The following is a 24,893-nucleotide window of genomic DNA, read 5'->3' as shown; positions in this document are numbered from 1 at the left end:
AAAGCAAAGTTAACTAGATCTCATAGCACGTCCTTGAGGGTTCGGTTTTAGCGGTGAAAGAGAGAAGCACCGTTCGCGGGAAGGGGGAGGACGTAAACAACATCCCACATGGTTTTGTTTACAAACACTGGCTCTCACACATACATGCACGTCCTTGAAATGCACGCGGTAGCATGATATTTTGTGCCACGAACGAGAGGACAAATCAACAAAAAAAAAAGACAAGATCCACCAACTGCGCATGTGCCTCGCCAAAACCAGATTTTCTACGACAGTTGACTGACGATAATATCGGATATTGATCACTGTCAGGCGGTCCGTGAAGCATTCGACCGTGTTTTTCAACGCACCGTGCACAATCTCGCGTACCTCGGCCCGGCTGCTGTTAATGAGTCAATTCGCGCGACAGCACGCGATCAGTTCGCGCCGCTCCGTCCAAAGGCACTAGGTGGAAGATTTAAATTGCATTATGTAAGCCCCGAAATAGTGCGATTGGCAAGATACGCTCTCGCGCTGGTGAAGCCAGTGGATTAGATAGCAGTGCAGCACAACCGGAAAGTCGTGGAAATGTGGAACAAACTACTTAAAACCGTACCTGGGCCACGGGCTACGGGAAATCATACGTGCGGAACCGTGGTTCGGCTGGGCAGCAGCGAAACGACCCCTCAGGTCAGCCGCCAGGCACGTGTCGTAGTGGCAGGGGCAGGATTGTTGGGCAACTCGGTTGCCTACCACCTGGCGGACAATGGGTGGAGCAATGTGCTCGTGCTGGACCAGAGCAAGGTGGGCAGCGGGACGTCCCACTTCGGGTCCGGCACGATCGGGCTGTTCAAGCCGACGCCCGAGCGCAACATTGTGGTGGAAAGCCTGAAGCTGTACCAGCGGCTGCAGGACCAGGGCCACGACATTGGCCTGCGACGGTGTGGCAGTCTTAATTTAGCGCAAACGCACGATCGCGTCATTGCGCTGCAGCGCCGGGCGGCTTACATTCTGCCGACCGGCATGGCGGCCGAGCTGATCGACTCGGAGACGGCCCGGAAGCTGCACCCGTTCCTCTACACGGACGATCTGCAGGGTGCGGTGTACGTGCCGGACGACTGCATTGCCGATCCGGCCGCCGTCGTGCAGGTGCTGGCGAGCGAGGCGAAGCGCAAAGGCGTTAAATACTTCGAGGGCTGTCAGGTGAAGTATGTAAGTAGGCTGTGACTGTGAAAACTTAGGGGGGTGGGGGAGGGGGTGTAGCGATGCTGCAAGATCGTGTAATCTTAATTTATCCTTCGCTTTTGTTTGCAGATCAATACAAAAAATGAGCGCGTCTACTCGGTCGAAACGGACGTCGGCACGATCACGTGCGAGTACTTTGTCAATTGTAGCGGCATGTGGGCGCGCGAGCTCGGCCTCAAGTGCAAACCACCGGTCCGGGTGCCGGCCTACCCCGCCCAGCACTATTACGCGCTCACGCCCACCCTCAACCTGCCGACCGACGACGACAATCTGCTGCCCTGCATCCGCGACTACGATTCCAACCTGTACGCGCGCCAGTACGACCAGTCGCTGCTGGTCGGCTGGTTCGAGAAGGACGCCAAGCCGGCGTTCGAGGAGACGAAGGACATCCCGAAAGCCTGGCAGGAGCGTCTGCAGGACGATCCGGGCCACTGTGCGGCGCTGTGGGAGAAGGCGGTCGATCGGTTGCCGGTGCTGCGCGACCTCCGCATGCCGACGGTGCGCAACAGCCCGGACAACTTTACGCCCGACGGGCGGTTCATCTTTGGCGAGTCGGCCGAGGTGAAGAACTATTTCGTGGCGTGCGGCATGAACGGCAACCCGCTGCAGGGCTCGGGCGGCGTGGGCAAGGCGCTGGCAGAGTGGATCGTTAGCGGCACGCCGACGATCGATATGTTGCCGTTCAATGTGCAGCGCTTTCTCGACCTGCACAACAACCGGCAGTACCTGCAGCAGCGCATCCGGGAGGTGGTGGGCCGCCAGTACGCGATCCTCTACCCGAGCCAGGCCGAGTACAAGTTTGCGCGCAAGCTGCGCTGCTCGCCACTGTACAGCGTGCTGGAGGCACGGGGCGCTGTGTTCGGCACGAAAATGGGCTACGAGCGGGCGCTCTACTTCGATGCGGACTATCGGCGTAAGTACCCATTTCTATTCGAATGCACGGAATTTGAATAATGCTTCCCCCATTTGCAGGTGGTGATCCGCTGCCCACCCTGCCGGAGGGTAGCTTCTACAAGCCCAAGTTCTTCCAGCACATGGAGAAGGAGTATCAGGCCTGCGCGCAGCACGTCGGCATCATCGACATCTCGTCCTTCTCGAAGATCGAAATCAAGCCCGGCATCCAGTCGGACGCGGTCGGGTCGGGCGGCAACGCCGTGCTCAGCTACCTGCAGTACATGTGCGCGAACGACGTGAACATCGCGGTCGGCCACATCGTGCACACCGGGATGCTGAACGAGCGCGGCGGCTACGAGAACGACTGCATGCTGATCCGCCAGACCGAGGAGAGCTACTTCATGATATCGCCTTCCTCGCAGCAGACGCGCATCTACGAGTGGATGTCGCGCAACCTGCCGACCGACGCGTCCGTCCAGCTGAACGACGTCACCTCGATGTACACCGTGATCAACGTGGTTGGACCGAAGTCGACCCTGCTGATGAGCGAACTGTCCAACTCGGACGTCCGGCTGGCACCGTTCAGCTACCGGAAGCTGAACATTGGCTACGCGAGCGACGTCATGATCATGTCCTTCACGCACACCGGCATGCCCGGCTACTGTCTGTACGTGCCGTCCGAGTACGCGCTGCACGTGTACGATCGGCTGATTACGCGCGGGCGCGATTATGGGGCGCGCGACGTCGGCACGCTTACGCAACGGTTGCTGCGCATCGACAAGTTTATACCGTTTTGGGGCGACGAGCTGACCAGCATGACGACCCCGTTCGAGGCGGGCGTGTTTTACTCGGTACGGTTGGATGTAAGTACCGCTCGTATGTGTATCCGTCTGCATGATGTGTGTGTGTGTGTGGTGTGTGGGTGTGGTTTTTTGTGTTCTGGTCGATTCACAGATTTCCCAATTGAAGAAAAAGGAAAACTTTATCGGCCGGCAAGCGCTGGAGCGCCAGAAGCGGGACGGTTTGCGGAAGCGGCTGGTGCTGTTCCACGTGGAGGACATCGACATCGACAAGGACGTGTGGCCGTGGGGTGGTGAGCCGCTGTACAGGAACAACGAATTTTGCGGCACCGTTACCTCCGCCGGGTAAGTTTGGTGTAGTGGTGGTGGGAGCTCGGAATCGGACCTACACGATTCCGAATCCGTGTTCGGAATCAATTGCGGGGCCGATTCCGATGCTGGATACGATTTCGATTCCGGAGTCGATTCCGATTCCGGAGTCGATACCAATTCCGGAATCGATTCCGGAGTTGAATTCGTAGCTTATTCCAGAGTCAGAATCGATTGCGGAGTTGACTCCGTAGCCAATTCCAGAGTCGGAATCAGCTCAGGAATCAGAATCGGCTCTGGAATCGGAATCGACCTGGAAATCGCAATTTGCCCGGGTAACGGAATCAGGATTGACTTCAGAAATGGAATTAGCTCCGGAATGGTCATGAAAATGGATCGTTTACAAGTAAATTTTCATTATCAATACGAAGCATCATTGAACCCAAGCGACTATTCTTATGGAGATGCCGGAACCGACTCCGTTCCGAAGCCGATTCTGATTTCTGAAGCAATTTCAATTTCAGAACCATTTTCAATTCCGGAACCAATTCCGAAGCCAATGCGGGAGTCGAATCCGATTCCGGAAAGCTCCGATTCCTTTGGAGCTAGCCGGAATCGATTCCGACAAAAACTTCATTTTTCCCATAACTAGTTTGGTGATCGATCGCTCATTGGAAAAAGAGGCCTATCTAATCGCTCTTTCTAATCGATGTTCTCCTCCAGCTATGGATTTGCGTCGGAAAAGCTCGTCTGTTTGGGCTACATTAGTCGCCCGGACAGTAACGCGGTGCGCACGATCACGACCGAGTTCATCATGGATAAGGATGCGGTGTACCACATCGACATTGCCGGCAAGCGGTTCCGGCTGACGCAACACATCCATCCGAAGGCGGCAATGGCCAGCGCGAACGAGCGGCAGGATTTGAGCAAATCGTACCGTCCGACCGTTGTGAAGGAGAAGAAGCAGCAGAAAAGTTAAGTTTTTTGTGTTGAAAATGCATTAATTCATGCAATCGGCCTGGCCGAAGATCTTACTGTATACTAAGGGTGATTTGAGTGAATGTACAAAAATAGCTCCTCGCAACTAGTACGTAGTAAATATTGTTAAGCAGTGCACAATAAAAAATGAGATAATTTATTTTATAAAAAAAAGCAAATTACGAAACGAAGGAAGTGGTTGTTCTATTGAAAAAAGGCCTGTAGGCTGTGATTCACAGGGCCGCGACAGAACCCTCGCGAACGGCAGACATGCAATACAACCCTGAACAGAAACGTCACAAACGTCAGGCCGCGCGCGATGGCTGTCAGCAGAACGTAAACATAAAAACTACCAAGGCAAAACACATTTCGCTTCTCCGGAAGCCTTGGCAGAAAGTTAATTCGCAAAACTAAAATGAATATTTTAAAACACATTCTTCCGATTTCACAGCAGCTTTCCAAATGCCTCGCAACAGTCAACACACAGCAAGTGTTTGCCACACTGCAAAGGTACGTTTGGAGGTTCCCAAAATCCACCCCTCCTAAAGTTACATAAAAACCGACCGGTGCATTTTGTTGTTGCAGGCACGCAGCACCATCATCAGTGCGGGCGATTTCCACCACCGCACCCCGGCACGATTTGATGCAGTTTTTCGACGATAAAAAGAACTGGGGCGAGCAGGAGGTAAAGCACGGGCGCGGCTGGACGAAGGACGATCTGCGCATCAAGTCGAACAGTGACCTGCACCAGCTGTGGTTCGTGCTGCTGAAGGAACGCAACATGCTGCTAACGATGGAGCACGAGTGCAAGGAGAAGATGGAGCTGTTCCCCAGCCCGGAGCGCTTAGATAAGGTACGGTACGCGTGTCTGTGTAATGGTGCGGGCGGAACGGTTTAACTATACAATAAACCCCTCCCCGCAGGTAAAGGAATCGATGGAAAATCTGGAAGAAGTGGTGCGCGAGCGAAACCGTGCCTACTACGAGCTGGAAACGGGCGAGACGGGCGAACGGCCCGGTAAGGTTGTGCCCAACGAGCTCGGCATACGGTTCTACTACCGTGCGTTCGAGCACGTGATACCGAAGTACGCCAACCGCAAGTGGAACGAGCGGCACAAGTTCACGTTCGGCGGCTCGGCCGTGTGGAAGTTTTTGCGCCTGTACCGCGAGCGACTGTACAACGAGAAGCGCAAGCTGCGCAACCGGGAGCGCAACGAGGTGGTCCATCTGTTGCGCCGGTTTCCGAACATCGATCGGGAAACGCTGGCCCAACGCTTCCCCACCGTGGACGTGGAGAAGCTGTACAAGCTGGATAAAATTCGCATGAACCATTCGGTGAAGAGTGGCAGCAGCAGCAGCAGCACGTAATAGATTAAACAGCTCCCTCTGGTCAGTGGCCGCGCCATGGGTGAATAAAGCGATCATGCAGTCCCCTTCGATCGTACGATGGTTGTTGTTCGCGAGTTCACGAAAAAATCCGAATGTGGAGTACAGTTTGTTATTCTTTCTTTTGTTTATTTGTTATCTTTACTCCTTTTGACCACTCCTTCTCCTGCGACATGCTACCTCCCCGCACACTGCAGTTCGCAAATTACAGTCCTTTTGTTTGCTTTCTATTTCCATGCAGCGCAGAACGATTGTATTTTTAATGCTGAATATGATAGGCGCTGTTTACGCCTCACCATCAGATGGCAGAAAATAGAGGAAACACAAACGCACGCACATGTCCTGTCCCTTGTTTAAAGGCAATGTTTTGTTTAAAGAGATCTTCCTTCACACCATGGCAATGAATAATCCGGTACGGGCGGTGGTGGTTGAGAGGATCCATTCCATTCCTCTGGAAAAGCATGGAAAGTGCAACTGACACCCCAACCAAATCGGATTGCTCTGGGCTTATTGCAACCACTGGCCGTTGCAGATAAACCCCTTCAAGCCTTCGCCCGCGGCGTTCATTCCAACCACCACATTGGACTATCCATTTGCCCTGCAGCTTGACTACTGTAGGTAAAACAGTGAGCTTGGTAGGATGTGGTATTGCGTACAGCCACCAACCAAACACCTGTGTGCTGTTTTGCTCTATCGGAACACAAACGTGAAAGTCAGAAGATGTAGCAGGAATCGCTCTACCATACACCTGCACCCTCCAGGGAGGCGTGTTTACTACTTGCTGCGGACAAAGCATCACTTCTTGTTTTCCTCCGATTCTTCGTTTTTTACCTGTCTCGAAGGAGTAGTATTGATCGTTTTTTGTTTGTTTGTTGTAATTTTACAAATTTAATCTATCCTCTCTGCCTCTCTCTCTCTCTCTCTCTCTCTCTCTCTCTCTCTCTCTCCCTCTCTCTCACGCCATCTCTTCGCCATCTCAGCCCAGGTTTGCGGTATGTGTTTAGTATATAATTCGTTTGTGTGGTTTGCGTTTGCCATTTTGGTGGTATGCGGATTAGATACACAATTTCAGAAGATTGCAAAACGTTCACATATTTTTATATATATATATCTCAATATTATGATTAACCCTGAAAGATTTCTGCAGAGGCTTCACACACATACACACACACACACCTGGACAGAATCTCTCTGGCAAAGTACCGGCACACGCCCATATTCCTCCCAGCTTATGTTCCGTCCACGTCCGTCCATGAGTACACGTTACCTTTGTTGCCGTTAGTTGAATTTTTGCACATAATATTCCTATAGCATTGGAACGCACCTGGCATGTGTCGTGCACATGGGGCCCCAATGTGGCCTGAGTGTTTAGCATCTACTTACAGTAGATTCTTTCCCTCTACCTTCGCGGTTAATGCTTGTGGTACACATTGTTATCCCCCCCTCCTCCCAAAACATTCCTTCATACCAACTGGAGTAACTGAGTGCAAAATGGGCAGTCCTAAACGATCACGACGAACAAAATCAACCATACCAAAAAGGTCCCGAGTTCCCGCCTCGAGTGTGGGTGGGTGGGTAGCAGCGGGTACAATTAACCAGATGTGTTTTGTACAAATTGACATACTATAACTTTTGAATGTGTAGCTAAAGATGGGGGGATTGCTTTTGAACCGACAGTGCGAGTGCGAGTGGCGGTAAAAGACGTGTGTTCGGTTTGGTCATGTTTTTCGCAAGTACCATGCCGCCGCCGCCCACGGGCACTGTTTGAACACAATTGTGATAGTGTGAAACGAACGATTCGAAACACAACTACAACTGAAACACAAGCAATAATACTACGTCAGTTTTGCTACATCGTACCCCTATGGCCAAAAACAACTATCCCGCCCCATCCCATCTGTTGAGAGTTCTCCCCCTCGCATGTAATAGTTATAGTAAAGCTATTGTGCTATCCACGTCCGGAACCGATACCAACGAGTCTGCATCATACGAGAAGCGAATAGAGCGAACCTTCTTGCTGCTGGGAGCGAAGTTATTAGTGTCAGCCAACGTACTAAAAGGAAATGATGTAATTAAGGTCAATTTGTTGAGTTTGTTTTGTTTACTGTCATACTTTTTTTCTTCTTCTTCTTTTCGCGTTCATGGTTCGATTAATAGTAAAACCTAAAATATCGGATTATTTATGGATTGCGTGTCTGTAAGTGTGGGTATATGTATGCCGTTTGCTTCCCATCTCAATTCTCTTTATCTAACACACGTCGGAGCACTGTCCTGGCGGGGTTTTCTTTTAGAAATCTTACTAGTCTATTCAAACGCATCCGTGCATTTTGCACAACCCGGACACAACGTCAGCCTGCACACCCCGCCCCGGTCGCCCTTACCGTATCCCGGTCAATGGTACCACCCCTACACGGGGTGCGTGTGTTAAAGTGAATGTGTGAATGTTTTACCGTAGCTGTTCGTTTTCGTCCTCCGGACAGTGAGTCGTAATTGTTTTTGCTTCTTCTATGTATGTTTGCTTGTGAAATGCATCGTCCTTGCATTAGGTTAACCAAACCACATACACACACACACACACTTGCGCGCGTACGCACACACCATTGGCCTATACTACCACCGTCCGGATGATTTCGTGTAAAGGAACAACAAACAACATCTTCATCATCATCATCATCCAGAGAAAAAAAGCATTTGGATTATTTCGCAATTTCGTGCATACTTTCGTACTTCATTACACGCGTTCGTTCCTCGGATAGTAGACACATGAGTTTAAGAGCAAAAGAGATATCTAAGATTACCTAAATGGTCGTAATTAATGTTACACCACCCCTTCCTTATGTTTGGCTCTCTTTACAGGCAGACAAGTGAAGAAACGTTAGCTCCCGTGTTTCTGGGTACAAAGATTAGATATAAACATTGCCTATACATATCGCCAGCTTGTTTCTTCTTATTTGTTATGATTTTTCTTCTTCTTCTTCTTCGTTTTGTAACATAAGTGTTATCGTAACTGCCGGCAAAGGATGTTTGCCAGAGAGAAATAGCAGGGCGGGGGGGGGGGGGGCTGGAGAGAGGGAGAGAGAGGAGAAAGTTCTAAAGCGCGCACAGCTGGATGCGACTCTTGTATGATTTCCGCTTCAAAGTGTATACCCCTTCCCCCACCCTCCCCCCCTACCCAAAAACATGTGCATTGCACTGCCCCTCCCTAATGCGACCCCACACATTATGTGACAAATGAAACTCTTGCTGCTAAATTTGTAACCACGGAACTATCTGCTTTGTGCGTATCAATCACGGTAAAATGGCTAAATGTTACGAACGAACGCTCCACGAATCCCCCCCCCTCCCCACCCACTGGAAGCACCTGTCCCCGGGGGGGGTGAACCTCTCTCCCTTTAACGCTCCCCCTGCGACCACCTCGTCGCACGTCGAGTTGGTTTGGCCGAATGTTGTTATCTAGCTACTGCGAAACGCGGTTGGCGATTGGCGGCGTTTTAAAAGATGTGTGTGTGCGTGTGAAACTTCCAACTCTGCCCTGCTCGAATGAAGCATTTCGCGCTGTACCCTGTGCCCTGACGACCAAAGCGAAATAGTGTGGGGTCCTGCAGCACAGGGTTGATGATGCACGGGAGAAACGCAGCACACATCCTCCAGGCTCAATAGGCGACTGGCCGTATTCTGATACTGCTACTACTCTGCTTCCTTTGTTTTGCTACGGCCATCTCTTACACACGTATCGAATTGAATAAGTCGAATAATAGAAAACGAGGCGCGGACATACTGTATTACTTCTGCTGCTGCTGCTGCTGCTGGCTTGCTTGCTTGCTTGCGGCGGCAGAAAAGGGGAGAGAGGGTGGTAACGTACGGTGATCCCTTTTTTCAAGCGGCCTCTTATAGCAGCTGGCACTTGAATCGTCTGCTGGAGACCAGTTTGTGGTGCTTTCGATTCTTCTTCCCCCTCTCTTTGTCTTTGCGGATTTCGCGCACTAGCGTGTAGAACGCGTCGTCGACGCCCATCCGTGTTTTGGCGGAGGTTTCTACAAACGGGACACCGTACTGTTTCGCCACCTACAAAGGAAGAAGCACGGTTTGGAAAGGGATCGGAACCATGAGTATACCATTGGCATAAACGATATGTTGAAACGCCAGTGCTACGGGGCGTTTTGGGGGTAAAACAAACTTACATCTCTGGCCTGGTTCATATCCACTGCCCACGCTTGCAGGTCGCACTTGTTGCCAACTAACACCATCGGCACCTCTTCTGCGTCTTTAACGCGCTTAATCTGTTCTCGGTAGGTTCCTGGGGTAAGGAGGTATGACGAAATGGAAGAAGAAGAAAAAACAGTAAGTGCGTGTGTGTGTGTGTGTGCAAACAAACAGAAGACACCCCATTGCGTCCCCACCACACACACAGCCCACTGTGTGGTGCTAATAATACCGCCTGCATTCCGCCTCCCAGCAGCCACGCATACATACCTATATCTTCGAAACTTTTGGCACTGTTAACAGCAAATACTAGCAGAAATCCTTCACCCGTTCGCATATACTGATCACGCATCGCGGAATACTCCTCCTGACCGGCTGTGTCCAGAATGTCCAGCAAACACGTTTCGCCATCTGAAGGGGAAGAAAGAAAAGGCAACGATGCGGAACGATGGAATTATTGGATGCGATTTTGCAACAACAACAACAACAACAATAGGGAGTGGGGTGGAGAGCTGGAGGGTGGAAGGTTATTAGAATTTGGTTAGCGATAAGATTAGATACGCGTGTGCCCTTAGGCAGATACAATAACACGCGACGGTTTGTAGTCGGCGCGCAATCGTAGGAAGTTTCATGTGTTTTATTTTTTTTTTTGCTCGGCCTCGGCCTTAGCCAGTTTTAAACGAGCAAGAGAGAAAAGCGCCGATGAGTAAGAGATCATCATCATCATCACCGGCATGCAGAAAAGGATAAATGCATGCATTTAATTGAATTCAATTAATGTGAGAAACGCCATGCAAGCGCACCACCAGCCGAGATACTTTTGATTCGCTGATTCATTGCTTATGAATGCAGTTAGCAGCAAACAAAAAATGGAATGGAAGACGAAATGGTGGTGCACGAAGTTTTATCGAATAAATACACGTCGAACAAAGCAAAATGGGACGCCATGAAAAAGCAACAACTGCTATTCAATAAAAACTGCAAAAATCGTTATAAAATTAAGACATTTTTCTATGAAATTCAACCCATACATTGATATCATTGCTGTACAAGAGAGCCTCCCTCCCTCTCTCTGTATTGGCGCAACAATACCTTTGCGTTTAATTTGCGTATTCTTTTTTCTATTTCAATCCTATTTTTTGCTTCACATCCTTCGCTGTGGCATGAGAAAGGGGAGGGAGCCGATTTGTGTACATACTTTTCCTCTTCCTCCCCTACCACCTGCGCTGCCGCCGCCGCTCCCTTTTCGCAGTGCTAAAAATAACAATCCAAAACTTACCTATAACTACTTGCTTCCGGTAGGAATCTTCAATTGTCGGATCGTACTCATCTACGAAATGGTTCTGAATAAGCTGTATGGTCAGTGCCGACTTGCCGACACCTCCAGCGCCTACTACCACTAGTTTGTACTCCGTCATCGTGCCGACCGGATTGGTGGTGGTGGTGGTGAAGGGGGTTCGCGGCTTCGATTTTTAGCAGGAGCACGCACGGTGACGACGACACACGGAGGAAAGCGCGGAGACAAAATGTTTCCTCAACAAAGCACACCGCGGCGTGGCTGTAGCAACCAACTCCCCAGTGCCTCGGCCAGGTAACAGATGATGACGATGAGATGTCGGTGATGATGTAGATGAGTTTGGCACTCTTTGGCCGTCTAGTTTAGTTAGCACCACACGCGCAGTATGGAAAATTTCGTTCACTACAACACACCACTGCCGCTTCCTATTGCCAAAATGACTCTTTGGCGTGAAAAGACGACTCGTTTCGATTCGGGGATTTTTGTTTGTACTTAATGTGTATCACCGTTTTAATGACACTTGCACAACTCCTGCCGGTCTCGCTTCTTCCACACTTCTCCCGTGCACTCCGTGAGCAGGGCTCACTCACGTCACTGTAGTTTGCACACTTGCAGCTACCACACACACACAAACACAAAACACACGGCTGAGTCAAACGATGCTCACTTGATTTGCTGCTCGCCGTTGGCTGACACGGGAATGAAGAAGATTGTTGCTAGCACTATGTTCTCTCTCCTCCTTTATTCTTTGCAATTTTCGCCAGCCACCACACCAGCCTGCGATGACTGCGATCGGGTTGCTCGATGACCGATGATGACAATGATGACGATAATGACAATGACGACGATGAAGTACAACGCCCGTCGTTCGACGTTGTGCTCTTGCTCTCTCTCTCCCTCCTTTTCTCTATTATGCACACACACACGCACACTTCTTTCTCGCTTGGTATACCACCCGTAAGCTATCCAGCTCGCTCTCGCACACGCACGATTAGTTTCGCCCTCCTCTACACACCAGTGTGCACTGACTGCTGTTTGGCTCGGCTGTGTGTGTGGATCTAGAATTGAGCCCTGCGGAAGATGATGATGGGAAGAATTTGTTAGCGTAACTTAAATTGACTATTTGGCACTACGGGCTGCGCGTGATGGCAAAACAACTTCTTCTTCACACATCATAATGCTATGGCCGGGACCATGCTAGACCGCAGGCAGCTAATCATTTCTGAGGTGGCTTATTGTGCATTTTACTCAGACAATGATGATGATGATGATGCTGCTGCTACGGCTGCTGGTAAATCGCATCTTCTCTGTGCACAAAAATCTGCACCCAACAGCAGGGATAGGTTGCTGTGTTTTGACCCTGTTTCGTTAGCGTTTTCACAAGCACTACGGCATTCGGTACGCACTCTTCCTACAGCGCACACTTGGTAACTTACCTAGGCAGCACGAAATACACCAAATGCAGTGTAATTTAGAGCCAAAGAACTTCTACATACGGACCGTGCAGTGTCTCCGACTTTTACGATTTCATTGAAAATGGCGTCGGCGTGTTAAGAACTCGAGTCCAGTGTAAACCTGCGAACCGACCAACAGAGTGACCAGAAATACCTATTTTTGATATGCTTACCGTTTCCCAGATGACCACCCTAAAACTACCTATTTTGCATTTATCCAACCGAAAATCATAAATTTTCTCACAATGCTAACCGAAAAATCATAAAACAATTACCCAGATGATTTAATGCATTATACTTCATATAATTCATATATGGAAATCAAGTGCGACCAGAACCAGAAGCTCAACACTAACAACTAAGGCCCGGGTAAGTACTTCATGAAATGCGATGTAATCAGACGCTCTGATAAAATGTTATATATTATTTAACAGATCATGTGAGTTATTGTGCGATTTTGTCATACGTCGGAGTAAAAAACATTATTTTTGTCCGACAGCACATTCGATAAAATCGCATTTGATTTAGCACTACCACGGTCCTAAGCGGCCGCGTGGAGCCCCGAGAAAAGTGTGTCGCCACCGCTCAGAAGAAAATGGGTATTTCAATCCTTCGTTGGCTTAAAATCCCCTAGAACTAAAATCTGGCCACACTGCTGAGCAACGCCCGAAGTTTGACGTTTGGACCGAAAATTCGTGTTCGCACAATAACATCAAGGTTTATAGATACATTTTCGAAAAGCACCATGAACGTTGGTGGTGCATAAGTTTGGTCAAATTTACGGGTGCCAGAAATAAAACGTACACTCAGTCATACTTATTTTTTACTAAATTTTCTATAAATAATCATTTTATTGTACTAGAAATGTAATTTTCTTATGAATATGTAACAAAGTAATGCAACAAATTCAGCAGTTCAGCTGGTAAAATTCAAATAGAAGGATGACATTTCATTTGACCGGCTTGAAAGCGTGCCAAAACAACAAGTCGCCATCCAAGCGCTGCTGGCGCCTCTCACGCTTCTGATACTAAATAATGAAGAAATTTGAATAAAAAGTGAAACTTGAAAATGCTTTCAGTCCAAAGAACGTAAATACATTTGCAATGGATAACGAAAAGCTGAAGAAAACTACCGTGAACGTCCCAACGTTGCCCTCGCCAGCACTTTGCATCCCGGGCACCATACACAACACGGAACCGGACGAGCAACAGGACCTCAGTAAACACCAAGGACGAACACGTTCCTTTCCCCACGAGCGTGGCATCTGGGCCAGTTACGTCTTCATAGACTGTGAGTAACGACTAGTAACCCGACGACGATAATCACTAACCTCCTTAACAACTGTTCCAACAGATGGCGACTCGGACGGTTGGCTTGAAATGCAAAATGAGTGCAAAACGCTGCTCAACGATGCTACCACCACGCTGGAATTCAATCCAATCGACCGGATGCATCTGAGTCTCACGAAAACCTTCACCATCCGGCACCACAACATCAACCCGTTCGTGGCGAACCTGCGGGAGCAGCTGACAGGTCGGCGACGCTTTCGGCTCGAGTTTTCCGGCGTACAGGTGTACGTGAACGAGGAACGCACTCGCACATTCCTCGGCGTACGTGTGGCCGAGGAATCGTACGGGGCGCTCAACGCGCTCGTCACCAGCCTGGATGAGTGTTTGCGCGAATACAAGCTGCCGCTGTACTACACCGATCGGGCATTTCATGTCAGCATCCTGTGGTGTTTGGGTGATCGAGAAGCGGAAGTGCGGAAAGAGCTGCCCGCGCTCACGGCCGTGTTCGAGCGGGTGTACGAGGAGGAGTATTGTGATATTAGCCAGCAAGTGAAAACACTGTGGTTCAAATGTGGGAATAAATCATTTCATTTCGATCTTATTTAACATAAACCCGGGCGGTATGGAAATGGATGTGGACGTAGTGTGTAGGGCTGAGGCTTAATATGCCCACCTAAAAGAAAGAAAAATGGGGAAATAATAAAAAAAACAACATCGTACAAGCTCTCGATCTGCATTCCCACAAACAATACGTACAGTTTTAACACCTTATCTTTGCCACCGGAAGCAACGCGGGAACCGTCCGGTGCCCAATCCACGCCGTACACTTCGTCCGCGTGTCCGGGCAGCTCCTGCACCAGCTTGCGCTCCTTCACACTCCACACCTTGAGAGTTGAGTCCTTGCTGCCGCTAAGCACTAGCCGCGAATCGGCCGACCAGCTTACCGTGTAGACGGCCTGCACGTGACCGCGCAAGGCACAGATAAACGCCCCATCGCCGGCCCGCCACAGCCGGATCGATTTGTCGAACGAAGCGGACGCAATAAACTTCACGTCCGGTGAGTACTTCACATCGTTCACCACATTCTGGTGGCCGGTCATGCGCGTCACGAACTGTTTCTGATTCGCTCGCCACAGATACAGCGTAAAGTCGTCCGAACACGAGACGAACGATTCCACGCCGTCCGGGCACACCTGCTCGTACCGCTCGAGTGCCAGCTGCTTGAGAGCGTCCTTATCCGTGCCGTCCCCGTACATCTTGAATTTGTCCATCACCGGGTGAAACGGGCCCGTTCGCAGCACGTAGTCCGTGTTGAGCGCCAAATTATTTACCCAGTGCGCGTGGCCCGTAAACGTTTTGCACAGTACGCCGTCCTCCGCTCGCCACATTTTGACCGTCCGATCGCGCGACGAAGTGTAGAGCAGCCCGGAACCACCCCAACGGACGGCCGTGACTGCCGCAGTGTGCCCAGCGATTACCTTCACGCACGTGCCCAACACCACGTCCCATATGCGCGCATCATTATCGTTGCCCGCGCTCGCCAGATACCGGCACTCCGCATTGCGATGGTACGGTTCCCAGGACAGGCAGCTGATCCACTTCTTGTGGCCCACGAGCGGTCTGCCGAGCTGCTTGCCTGTGTCCGGGGACCAGATGCGAATCTCGCCCGCCTTGCAAGCCGACGCCACCTTCAGCGAATCCGGTGCCCAGGCCACACACATCACCCACTGCCGGTGACCGGTGCACGTGTAGTGGGGCGTCTCGGTGTTCAGATCCCACAGCCGTAGCGTTTTGTCGCCCGAGCCGCTAGCCAGATGTATGCTGTTCGGGCTGAAGGCGAGCGAAACGACCGCCTCGGCATGGCCGGGCATGGTGCTGGTGCAACGCGACACGGCCCGCACCCGGAACACGGCCTGCGGCTGGTACACGATGTCGAGCACATCTTCCGCATTGAGTCGCTTGCTGTCGACGGTTTGCTCAACCGATTCCTTAATCTCGTCGTCGTTCACGAAAAACAGGTACGGCGTTTGTTGCTCCTGGAGAAGAAAAAATGGTTTAGTGCTGTGAGGATCACGATTGCATTCCTTCCTACATTCTTCAGCAGTGCATTGCAGATCAGTTCCAGCTGCTCCTTGGTGACGTTGATCGGCAGCGCCAACGGTGGGCCCGCTTCTTCTCCAACGTCCGACACGAACCGGGCCTGCACCGTGCGCGTTGTTGGTTCGTTTTCGTCCACTTCCATCGTCGCGCTCAGTGCTGCTACACAAAGTTTATATTCAAAAATATTCAAAAGCCTCGCACAAAAATATGCTCCGCCGCACGTGCGTGCACAATCACGAGTCGACAAATGTCAAATGTGTTTGTTATTCACAATTGTCACAACACGCCTGACAGAGCGCACCGCAGCATCTATGCACCTTGCGCAGTGGGTATGTCAAATTGCATGACATTTGGGTGTATTTTTTTTGGGAACAGCAAAAAGAGAAGAAAATATTTTCATTCCAACGTAAAATTCTGTCTGTGTTGATGAGTTTTAAGTGAAAGTTTAATCCAGTTTCTCGCCCGTTTTCGTTTGTAGAATATCGCATTCTGTTAAGTTCGCTTATCTATCCAAGGTTTTGGCTGGATATAAAGAAAGATTTGCGTACTGCAACACTGTGGCCACTGATGCAGGTTCTTCTCGCAACAACAAAAAATATGAAGGCCACGACGACCAGTGCTGCACGGTGTACAAAGGATGTATGATAATTTAATTTGCTTCGCGGTCGTGCTTGCTCGGATGGAAGCACGGTAGAGCAGGGTAGGGGTTTGCGTGATTTTGGTGGGTGCGCTAGCAGTGGCAGCAGCAGCAGCAGCAGACGCGATGTCCCACAGTCCGCCCAACTACATGGACGGTGTTCCGGTGAAAATATCCGAACGGTTTAAACCGCCGCCGAAGATAGTGCTGCCGCAGGGGGTTGTCAACCGTCTGAATCAATACGATGTCGGGCAGGTGCTGCATGACTCACGCTACGAGGGCGAACTGGAGGACACGGTACTTAAGCGTATCGCGGAATGCAAAGCGGTGCGGGAGCGCGAACGCTACGAGCGGAAGGGCCGCCTGCAGGCCAGGGAGCAGGAGCGGATGCGTATGATAGAGGCGGAGCAGAAGCGAAAGCTCAATCAAATCTCGTACCCAAACACGGACGAGCTGTCCAGCGCGAGCGATGATAACGATGCGGATGGTGAGAGGCCCGCCCGAGCTGCCCGAATGCTCGCGAACGCGTCCGACGACGACGAGTACGAGGAGGAGAACGATGAATCTGCCCCGTCCGGGTCGTCGGATGAGCGCACTACCACCGCTCAAGCGAAACCGTTCGACCATATGAGCCAGCTAAGCTCGATACTGGTACCGACTGTGATACGGGACACAGTACCCAGTGCTGTGGCCGCGCCCGCTGCTCACCCAAATGTACTCGCGAAAGCCACCACCACTATCATTCCAAAGACCGAAATGGCCGCCTCGCCGAATGCCACATTTGGGAGCAACAACAACAATAATAATAATAATAACAATAATAATTACAATAAAATCAATTACTCGGACTTTGAGAACGATACCTCGAGCCCGTTCGACAACATGGAGCTGCGTACGATCAACGATTTGGATATTTTGGCGCAAGTGCTGAAGCAAAACACTACGCTCACCAGCCCAGCGAGTGAAGCGGTTAGGCCGGACACGGGCGAAACCCCGAAAGAGCAGGTGGAAGATTCGAATCGGCTACCGGTGGCCAATGTGCAGTCACCGGCTTTGCCAGCCACGGAACAGCGGCAGCTACCGCCACAACAACAACAACAACAACAACAACCATCGCATCCGCAACAACAGCAACAACCGGTAATTCAAAATTCTGCTCCAATTGCGACCAATCCGTATGGTACGGCTTACGGCACGAATCAACAGTATTCGATGTATCCGGCCCAGTACCAGCAACCGCCAGGCGCCGCTCAAAAATCGATCGCCGGTGTGGCCGACTATCTTCCTTCGCTCTACAGCACCACTTACGCCCAGCAGCCGTACAGTAACTATACCAACCAATACGAAACTACACCGCTGGCAGCGTCCGGCTACTCAGCGGCAAACACCGTCGATACGAGTCGGTACGGAATGTCGAACTACGCGAGCCCAACATACCATCATTCGGTTCCGGCCGTTAGCAGCAGCAGCAACCCGAGCGCTTACACACCAACCGTCACCAACTACACGTACGGATATCAGCAGCCGCACGCGTACGTCGTTACTGCACCGTCCACTTCCATGGCGAGCGGCACCAGTGGTGTTAGTGGTGGTGGCACGTCGACCTATGCACCGAACTACGGTTACACCAGCACACCGGCGACGGTTCACACGGCAACGGGCACGACCGGCGGCTACTACGCGCACTATCCTCACCAATCATCGGACGGTACGGCAGCTGCAGCAACAACGGCGTACTCTTCCATCTATACGACCGCCGTCACCGCCGGCACGTTTGCAGCTGGTCCGGATGCAGTGGCGGGCCTCAAATCGAAGTCTAGAAGCGTCCCGGACATAATGCGGCAGCTGGATGACGACGTGCAGGATTCGGCGACGCGGCGAACCCGGAACAATAGTCAAACGATTGCCGATCGTCAGACTGCGCGCGAACAAGATGCTGGTAGGTTGAAAGAAAGAAAGTTTCAATAAATCTCGGTGTCGAATTATACATTTGCCCTTCCCCTTTCTTGTCCCAGTATCGAGCAATGCCGGGGAGCGAAGCGGCGTGGACTACACTATCTACAATCAGCTAACGCAGCCGGATCAGAACACAGTGAAGCGCATCAGCTCCATGGGCTTTCCACTCGAACGGGTAGTGTGGGTGCTAAAACGAATTGGAAACGATGATAAGAAGGTAAATCACGCAAACCTTCCCGCTGCGTTTAGCCATCGGATGCGTTACTACTCCGTTTGAATTTAAATTGCAGATAATCGAACATCTTATACCGCTGAGTGAGCTGCTGGATCTGGGGTTCGAGGGAGAGAAAATCTCGGACGCACTGCTGAAGTTCGGCAACAATAAGCATAAAGCGCTTGATTATTTGATTTCGTAGGAGCGTTTTTCCTGTGCCCGTGGGATCGGCTTGTTGGTGAAATGGGTGATTCGGGTGAACTTTGCGGAGAGAAAACTTAAAGCCAATAAAGTTGTGTCGATTGTAATGAACAGATTGGGCAACGAGAAGCAAATCGAAACGCCTCAAGATGACAGATGGACAGACTCAATGATGCAAATGGAAGGTTTTTTTTTTATAAATTTGGTTTATTATAAGTTATAAACAACATCAAACACAAAGAAGTGTGTGTGTATACAGTGGGAATAACTGGGGGAATAAGTAATCGACCTATACAATATGTAAAATGAAGAACACATTAATTTATCTTCCTTCCCTTTAACGCACTACTACTCCTTGCTAATGAGGCGCACGATCGTATCGATGACGCGCTTCCCGTGCTCGTGGTTCATCAAGTTCAGCAGCGGGTCGCTAATTTTGAGCTCCAACATTTTCGCCAGCTCCAGGCGCAGGAACTTTACCATCTCCGCGATCTGATGCGTCGCTGCCTGCAGCATCAACCAGCCACCCTCGAGCAGAATCACGAAATCGCCCCCGTGCAGCTCGATCGCCAGATCGCTGCCCGAGAACAGTACCATCGGCAGCAGCGGCACCATCGTCGTCTCGCGGATGAAAATGCGCGACGTCTTCATCTTTTCCTGGTACACCAGAAACGGCGAGCCGAAGTAACCGACGGTCGCGTTCACCGACGACGGGTGCAGCGCGACGTAACCGTCCTCCTGCGTCTTGAAGCGCAAATCGGACGCCTGCGGCAGCCGGGGCACTGCACCGACCGCACCGGTGACGAAGCTTTTCTCCGGCGTCAGAATTTTCACCACGTTCGGGTAGAGGGCGGCACACAGGATGGCCGCCAGCAGCCGATTGTTCGTGCCGTTCACGTTGATCTCCGCCCCGGTCAGCTTGAGCAGATCGTCGAGCTGCTGCCGCTTGGCGCGGCTGCGCCCGGACAGATCGATCGGCACGAACCCGATCGAGACGAGCAGCTCGAGAAACTGGTACTTCATCTCGCCGATCGTGGCCAACGTTTTGCCGGACAGATAGTTTTCCTCCGCGAAGCACTGGCCGGCGTAGCGGCTTTTCTGGGCCGCCTCCAGCCAGCGGCGGTACGCGCTCAGCATCGTCAGATGATCGCTGTTGGCGATCGCAAACTGGCGCTTGCGGTTGTCGGCCTCGTCCCGCTTCCCGAACGGCGACACGAACGGGCTCTTGTAGCTAAGTATGGCGGCCATCGTGAGCACGCTGTCCAGACACTGGAAGATCGCACCGAACAGCATCAGCTTGCCTATCCGCACGTCAACCGGCAGGGCGGACAGATGATGCCCGAGCGGTGTCAGCTGCTCCTCCAGGTCGAGGGCGCCCACGTCGATCAGTCGCTTCTTGGCCGCCTGAATGTTTTCCACGCTCGGCGGCTCGATGATGGCGCCGAGCACTTCGTTCAGCGCACGCTCCGCCAACGTGGGCAGGGTTTTGATGCGCAGCAACAGCGGCTCGAGCGGTATGCGGTGAATTTCCGGCACCGGCTGGCCCAGGATGTGATGCGTAAAGCGGGGCCGGGTGTACAGGTGTATGCAGACGCCGGGCATTACGCGCCCGGCACGGCCTTTGCGCTGCAGTGCGTTGGCCCGCGACACCCATACCATCTCGAGCGACTCCATGTTGCGGTTCGAGTCGAAGCGCTTCTCCTTCATCTGGCCGCAGTCCAGCACGAACACGCAATCGTCGATCGTAACGGACGTTTCGGCAATGTTGGTGCTGAGCACGATTTTCCTCTTGCCCTTGGGAGGCTTGCGAAACACGAGCGCTTGCTCCTCGTTCGTTAGCATCGAGTGTAGCGGTATCAGCACGAACCGATCGCCCCTCGGGCCAAACAGTTTGCTTTCGGCGAGCGATTCATGCACGGTTTGTATTTCGGCCAAACCGGGCAGGAAGATCAGTATGGAGCCTTCCCTCGGCCAGCCGTGCGACGTATCGTCCACGATGTAGGTCAGCACGTGCTCGATCAGTTCCGGATTGATGCGCAGTGGATCCATCAGATACAGCGCTTTGCACGTCTGCTTCGAGTAGTCTGAAATGAAAGATGAAGTTTTTGTAGCGCAACTATGCTTTATAATACCAACGCCGCCCAACCGTTGCTACCCTTACCCGCATATCTTGCAAACATGTCAGCCATTTTAAGATTTTCGTCGCGTATCGTTTTGGCCGGTGCCGCATTCGCCGCCTTCACGTCCGAATACTCCAGCTCCTGCAGCAGCAGCTCCTGCTCTCCCTTGCGCAGCTTGCGGCAAAACTGCGAGTCCGGTTCCAGCACGAACCCGCTCCGCTCCAGTATGTCCTCGAGGAACAGCTGCTCGACGGGGAACGTTCGGCCGGGGATGTCCAGCACCGGTATGTCGCCAAAGTAGCTCGAGAACAGGTTCGAGTTGAGCGTGGCCGACATGAGAATCACCTTCAGGTCCGTGCGCTTCGTGAGCAGCTCCTTCAGTATGAGCAGCAGAAAGTCAGACTCTTCGCTTCGTTCGTGCACCTCGTCGACGATGATGTGCGTGACGGTCGAAAGGGTCGGATCGGACTGCAGCCGCCGCAGCAGGATGCCGGTCGTGCAGAACGTCAGTCGGGTGGAGGATGAAATTTTGTTCTCCAGCCGTATCTGATAGCCGACCGTATTGCCGATCTTCTCGTTCCGCTCGTCGGCTACTCGCTCCGCCACGCCAATGGCGGACAGACGTCTCGGTTGGGTGCAAATGATCTCTACGTGGCGCAGCGGCTCGTTCGGCTTTAGCTTGGACGATTGGAGCAGCCAATCGTCTAGCAGGAATTGCGGCACTTGCGTTGACTTTCCACAGCCCGTCTCGCCACTGATCACGAGTATTTGATGCGCCTCCATCAGGGCCACGATTTCGCTCATCTTCGTCCAGGCGGGCAGATTGCGACGGTTCTTCAGCATCTCCTTGTACGCCGCATTCGTCTGCTTGTCCATAAACTTGCGCACTATGTTGCGGTCCTCCTTCATCAGCTGGTCGGGGTTTAGCTTGGGCCCGGTTTGCCGACCGGTTACGCCCCGTTGATGGTGCGTGGGCAGATTTTCCCCACTCCCACCGTCGTCCGCGTCCTGCTCCGGGACGTAGAACAGCGACCGGCGCCCATCGGGGAACTGGTAGCGATCTTGCTCGATAAACCGCCCAATTTCCTCGTCGTTCTGCAGCAGGTCGGCCACGGTGTAGATGCACGGCATGCCGTCCTTCGTCAGCTCGATGCACTCTTGCACCAGCCGACGGTTCACTCTAAGGCACAGCTGCTCCGGGATGTCGGAGCAGGTCGTTTTCAGCAACAGTATTGGCCGCTCGAACGGATACCGGTTGCCCGGCGGAAACCGTATTTCCAGATAGAACCAGTTCGGATCCTCATCTGCCGCTTTGTCGGTTCCCCTTTTGCCGGGCTTCTTATCCGCCTCGTCCTTCGGTTCGTCCAGTTCGTGGGAGTAATGGCACCGATTGCCATACCGGCACTTTCCCTTCGCAAAGTTCCAACACTTTTCACGCTTCGCTTTCTTCTTCTTTGCCAGCGCCTCCAGCATGCGTCGCTTCTCCTCCTCGGCCTGCTGCGCTTCCCGCTCCGCCTGCTTCTTCATCTCCGACGGGCTGTGCGTGAGCAGATGGTCGATTTTAAACTTCAGCTGCCACACGAGATTGTGCTCCTTCTCCACGAACAGCTTGTCGTAGATCGATTCCAGCGCCTCCCGCTCGTCCGCACGCAACGTGTCGAGTTCGTCCTCGTTGTGATCCTCCGTCACCGGCGGCAGATCGTTCGGCGGGGGGAAATACTTGGAAAACAGCAGTGCCAGCGCTTTGTCCACGTCCCCGTTGTGGTGATCGAGCGCTTCCTCGCAGTGCGAACGGTGGAAAGCGTAGCTGTGCAGCTTCATCACAGCGTACATCCGGAACTTGTCCTCGTTGCTGTTGCCAGTGCGGGGGATGTTGGAGTAATCGAAACCGCCCTGTATCACCAGGTTGCCCCGATCCTGCCAGAAGCCTTTCTTCATCCGGCCTCCCTTGTCCTCGTACTTGGAGATGTCGCCCAGCTGAAAGGACTCGCCGTGTATTGACCGCAGCGTGTCCATAATGAGGGTTTGCGACTCATCCTTAAGCCGCAGCACTTGCAGCTCCACCTTGACGGGTTGCTTGGTGGGCGGCGGTTCGATCGGTGCATTGCTACGAAAGGGGGAGAGACACGGACCGGTTCGAGTTAGGCACGGGACGATAGCCGCATTCTAGCGAAAGAGAATATGTGCTGCTTACGTGGATCTTGGGTCAACGATTGTTCTTAAAAAACAGTCCGAAATCAGCTGCTGGCTTTCCCCGTCCATGTTTCCGTGCGCCGCCGTTGTTTACGTAGCTCCGACTGACAGGTGTCACGTTGGTTGTGTTTTGGTTCCAAAAAAAAGCGGAAACTTTTGGCCACTTAGTAGTCCATAGTTCAGTGAAAGCGAATGAAAGAGCGAGGGCGACAGAAGCGTGGAATAAAAAGGAATAAAATAATTTCCAGTAAAAGAGAGACACTTTTTTGAAAATAACTGCATCGAAATTGAAAGTAACTCGGGACCGTAACATTACTTGTTTTTATTTTTTAGCATTTCTGTCCGTAGCATCGGGAATATTTGGATACAACACGTAGCATCAAACTTGTGTGCAATATTACATTCAACAATCACGTGCTTGCAATAACACGTTGGCGCCAATTTCAAAACGCTTGTAATGCTCTACATTGTTGGGTGTGGAAGATTTAAAATGTGTTATTTTTAATTTTTGTTCGTTCAGGTAGAATTTTGTTGATGTCTGAAGTAAATACCGAAGGTAATAAAAAAAATCTGGTGTAATAAAAAATAAAAAAAGCAAAACAGACTTTTATGCAGCTCCCAAGTTTCTTGAGACCTTGAAGACTTCATGGTAAATATCTTTGTCGTCATAGACTGGATTGTCTTGCCAGTATTATACATCATTATTACACTTATTTCAATAGCTAACTGGATAGGAATTGTGCCACGTCCGTACTTCTAGCAGCCGTAGCACTTCTACCATTAAATACATCGACAACTTTGATAGAGTTTGTAATGCCTCTGACACAAACTAGAGATGGGTTCTCCTGATCGCACCCACAGTTCCGCTCTGGTTTTGAAAAGATTGATGCCGATTCCGACTCCAGTGAAATGGAATCGTTATCTCCGCCGGAATCGTCCGGAATCGTCTGGAATTGTCCGGAATCGTCGGAATTATCTGAATCGTCTAGAGTTATCGGAATCGTCCGGAGTCATCGGAATCGTCCGGAATCGTTGTGGATATTTCTCCGACTTTAATAACATGAACCCACATACCTACTATGGATACAGCAATAAGTCACAGTTAGCTTAAAAATTTTAGGGACGATTCCAGACGATTGCGACACTTCTGAATGATTCCGAACGATTCCGGACGATTCCGAGCGGTTCTGGACGATTCCGGACGGCTTTAGTGGGAGTGATTGAACCTACCCTTCGGCGCTGGTTCCGAAATTTGATGGAACCGTTCAGATCCAGTTCCGCTTTTTTTTGTGAAATTGGCCTAACTCTAGTACAAATCGAATGAATTATGGACCAAACCAAAAGTATGGGTCAATTTCACAGGAAACGAAAAGCAATTAAACAAGTCTGTTGATAATTCATAAAAAGATGCTGATCTGTTTTTTTCAGTAGAAAAATAGTTATAAGCTACAAATACCTTCCATTACACCTGACGGCTGAAAAATGTTGTGCAATTGCGTTTAAAAATATAAATCCCTTAAAATGGAATCAAATATATCCCACACTTTTGTAAAGATAAGCTGCATCTAACCATCAAACTACTCTGTTAATTGTAAATTTATGACAATGTGAATCTTTTCAAATCGAAACAGATAAACCA

The 24,893-nt window shown here is 51.2% G+C and overlaps 7 protein-coding genes across 8 annotated transcripts; 4 read left to right on the top strand and 3 right to left on the bottom strand.

The window, feature by feature from the left end:
* The first annotated feature begins 179 nt into the window (after window positions 1–179).
* LOC121590041 (pyruvate dehydrogenase phosphatase regulatory subunit, mitochondrial-like) lies at window positions 180–4,446 on the top strand. Of its 2 annotated transcripts, none has more exons than XM_041909385.1 (5): window positions 180–1,191; window positions 1,294–2,137; window positions 2,197–2,969; window positions 3,073–3,263; window positions 3,951–4,446. In XM_041909385.1, the coding sequence occupies exons 1-5, from the start codon at window positions 568–570 to the stop codon at window positions 4,204–4,206; spliced, it is 2,688 nt and encodes an 895-aa protein (XP_041765319.1). In that variant the 5' UTR covers window positions 180–567; the 3' UTR covers window positions 4,207–4,446. The 2 variants fall into 2 exon arrangements, with proteins under 2 accessions (XP_041765319.1, XP_041765320.1); XM_041909386.1 differs by having other exon boundaries at window positions 2,197–2,981; window positions 3,088–3,263.
* A 78-nt stretch (window positions 4,447–4,524) lies between these two features.
* Window positions 4,525–5,648, top strand: LOC121590045 (39S ribosomal protein L47, mitochondrial). Its single transcript, XM_041909390.1, has 3 exons — window positions 4,525–4,715; window positions 4,791–5,058; window positions 5,129–5,648. Exons 1-3 carry the CDS (start codon window positions 4,621–4,623, stop codon window positions 5,570–5,572), a joined length of 807 nt encoding a protein of 268 aa, XP_041765324.1. The 5' UTR covers window positions 4,525–4,620; the 3' UTR covers window positions 5,573–5,648.
* Window positions 5,649–6,468: 820 nt separating this feature from the next.
* On the bottom strand, window positions 6,469–12,627 carry LOC121590048 (GTPase HRas). Its single transcript, XM_041909392.1, has 5 exons — window positions 12,527–12,627; window positions 11,073–12,161; window positions 10,064–10,204; window positions 9,772–9,887; window positions 6,469–9,655 (listed from the first exon to the last, which is right to left on the bottom strand). The coding sequence occupies exons 2-5, from the start codon at window positions 11,209–11,211 to the stop codon at window positions 9,479–9,481; spliced, it is 573 nt and encodes a 190-aa protein (XP_041765326.1). The 5' UTR covers window positions 11,212–12,161; window positions 12,527–12,627; the 3' UTR covers window positions 6,469–9,478.
* LOC121590047 (U6 snRNA phosphodiesterase) lies at window positions 12,627–14,439 on the top strand. Its single transcript, XM_041909391.1, has 3 exons — window positions 12,627–12,913; window positions 12,979–13,834; window positions 13,898–14,439. The coding sequence occupies exons 2-3, from the start codon at window positions 13,648–13,650 to the stop codon at window positions 14,437–14,439; spliced, it is 729 nt and encodes a 242-aa protein (XP_041765325.1). The 5' UTR covers window positions 12,627–12,913; window positions 12,979–13,647.
* Window positions 14,398–16,198, bottom strand: LOC121590043 (protein Notchless). The gene is made up of 3 exons (XM_041909388.1): window positions 15,926–16,198; window positions 14,590–15,869; window positions 14,398–14,506 (listed from the first exon to the last, which is right to left on the bottom strand). Exons 1-3 carry the CDS (start codon window positions 16,073–16,075, stop codon window positions 14,494–14,496), a joined length of 1,443 nt encoding a protein of 480 aa, XP_041765322.1. The 5' UTR covers window positions 16,076–16,198; the 3' UTR covers window positions 14,398–14,493.
* Window positions 16,199–16,285: 87 nt separating this feature from the next.
* On the top strand, window positions 16,286–19,094 carry LOC121590042 (RNA polymerase II degradation factor 1). The gene is made up of 3 exons (XM_041909387.1): window positions 16,286–18,509; window positions 18,586–18,743; window positions 18,817–19,094. Exons 1-3 carry the CDS (start codon window positions 16,697–16,699, stop codon window positions 18,940–18,942), a joined length of 2,097 nt encoding a protein of 698 aa, XP_041765321.1. The 5' UTR covers window positions 16,286–16,696; the 3' UTR covers window positions 18,943–19,094.
* Window positions 19,095–19,143: 49 nt separating this feature from the next.
* Window positions 19,144–23,372, bottom strand: LOC121590040 (putative ATP-dependent RNA helicase DHX57). The gene is made up of 3 exons (XM_041909384.1): window positions 23,256–23,372; window positions 21,103–23,168; window positions 19,144–21,025 (listed from the first exon to the last, which is right to left on the bottom strand). The coding sequence occupies exons 1-3, from the start codon at window positions 23,321–23,323 to the stop codon at window positions 19,290–19,292; spliced, it is 3,870 nt and encodes a 1,289-aa protein (XP_041765318.1). The 5' UTR covers window positions 23,324–23,372; the 3' UTR covers window positions 19,144–19,289.
* Between the last annotated feature and the right edge of the window lie 1,521 nt (window positions 23,373–24,893).

This window comes from Anopheles merus, chromosome 2R, assembly GCF_017562075.2.
Source record: "Anopheles merus strain MAF chromosome 2R, AmerM5.1, whole genome shotgun sequence".
NCBI lineage: Eukaryota > Metazoa > Arthropoda > Insecta > Diptera > Culicidae > Anopheles > Anopheles merus.
Note: the sequence above shows the minus strand (reverse complement) of the source record. Positions and strands in the feature narration are given on the sequence as shown.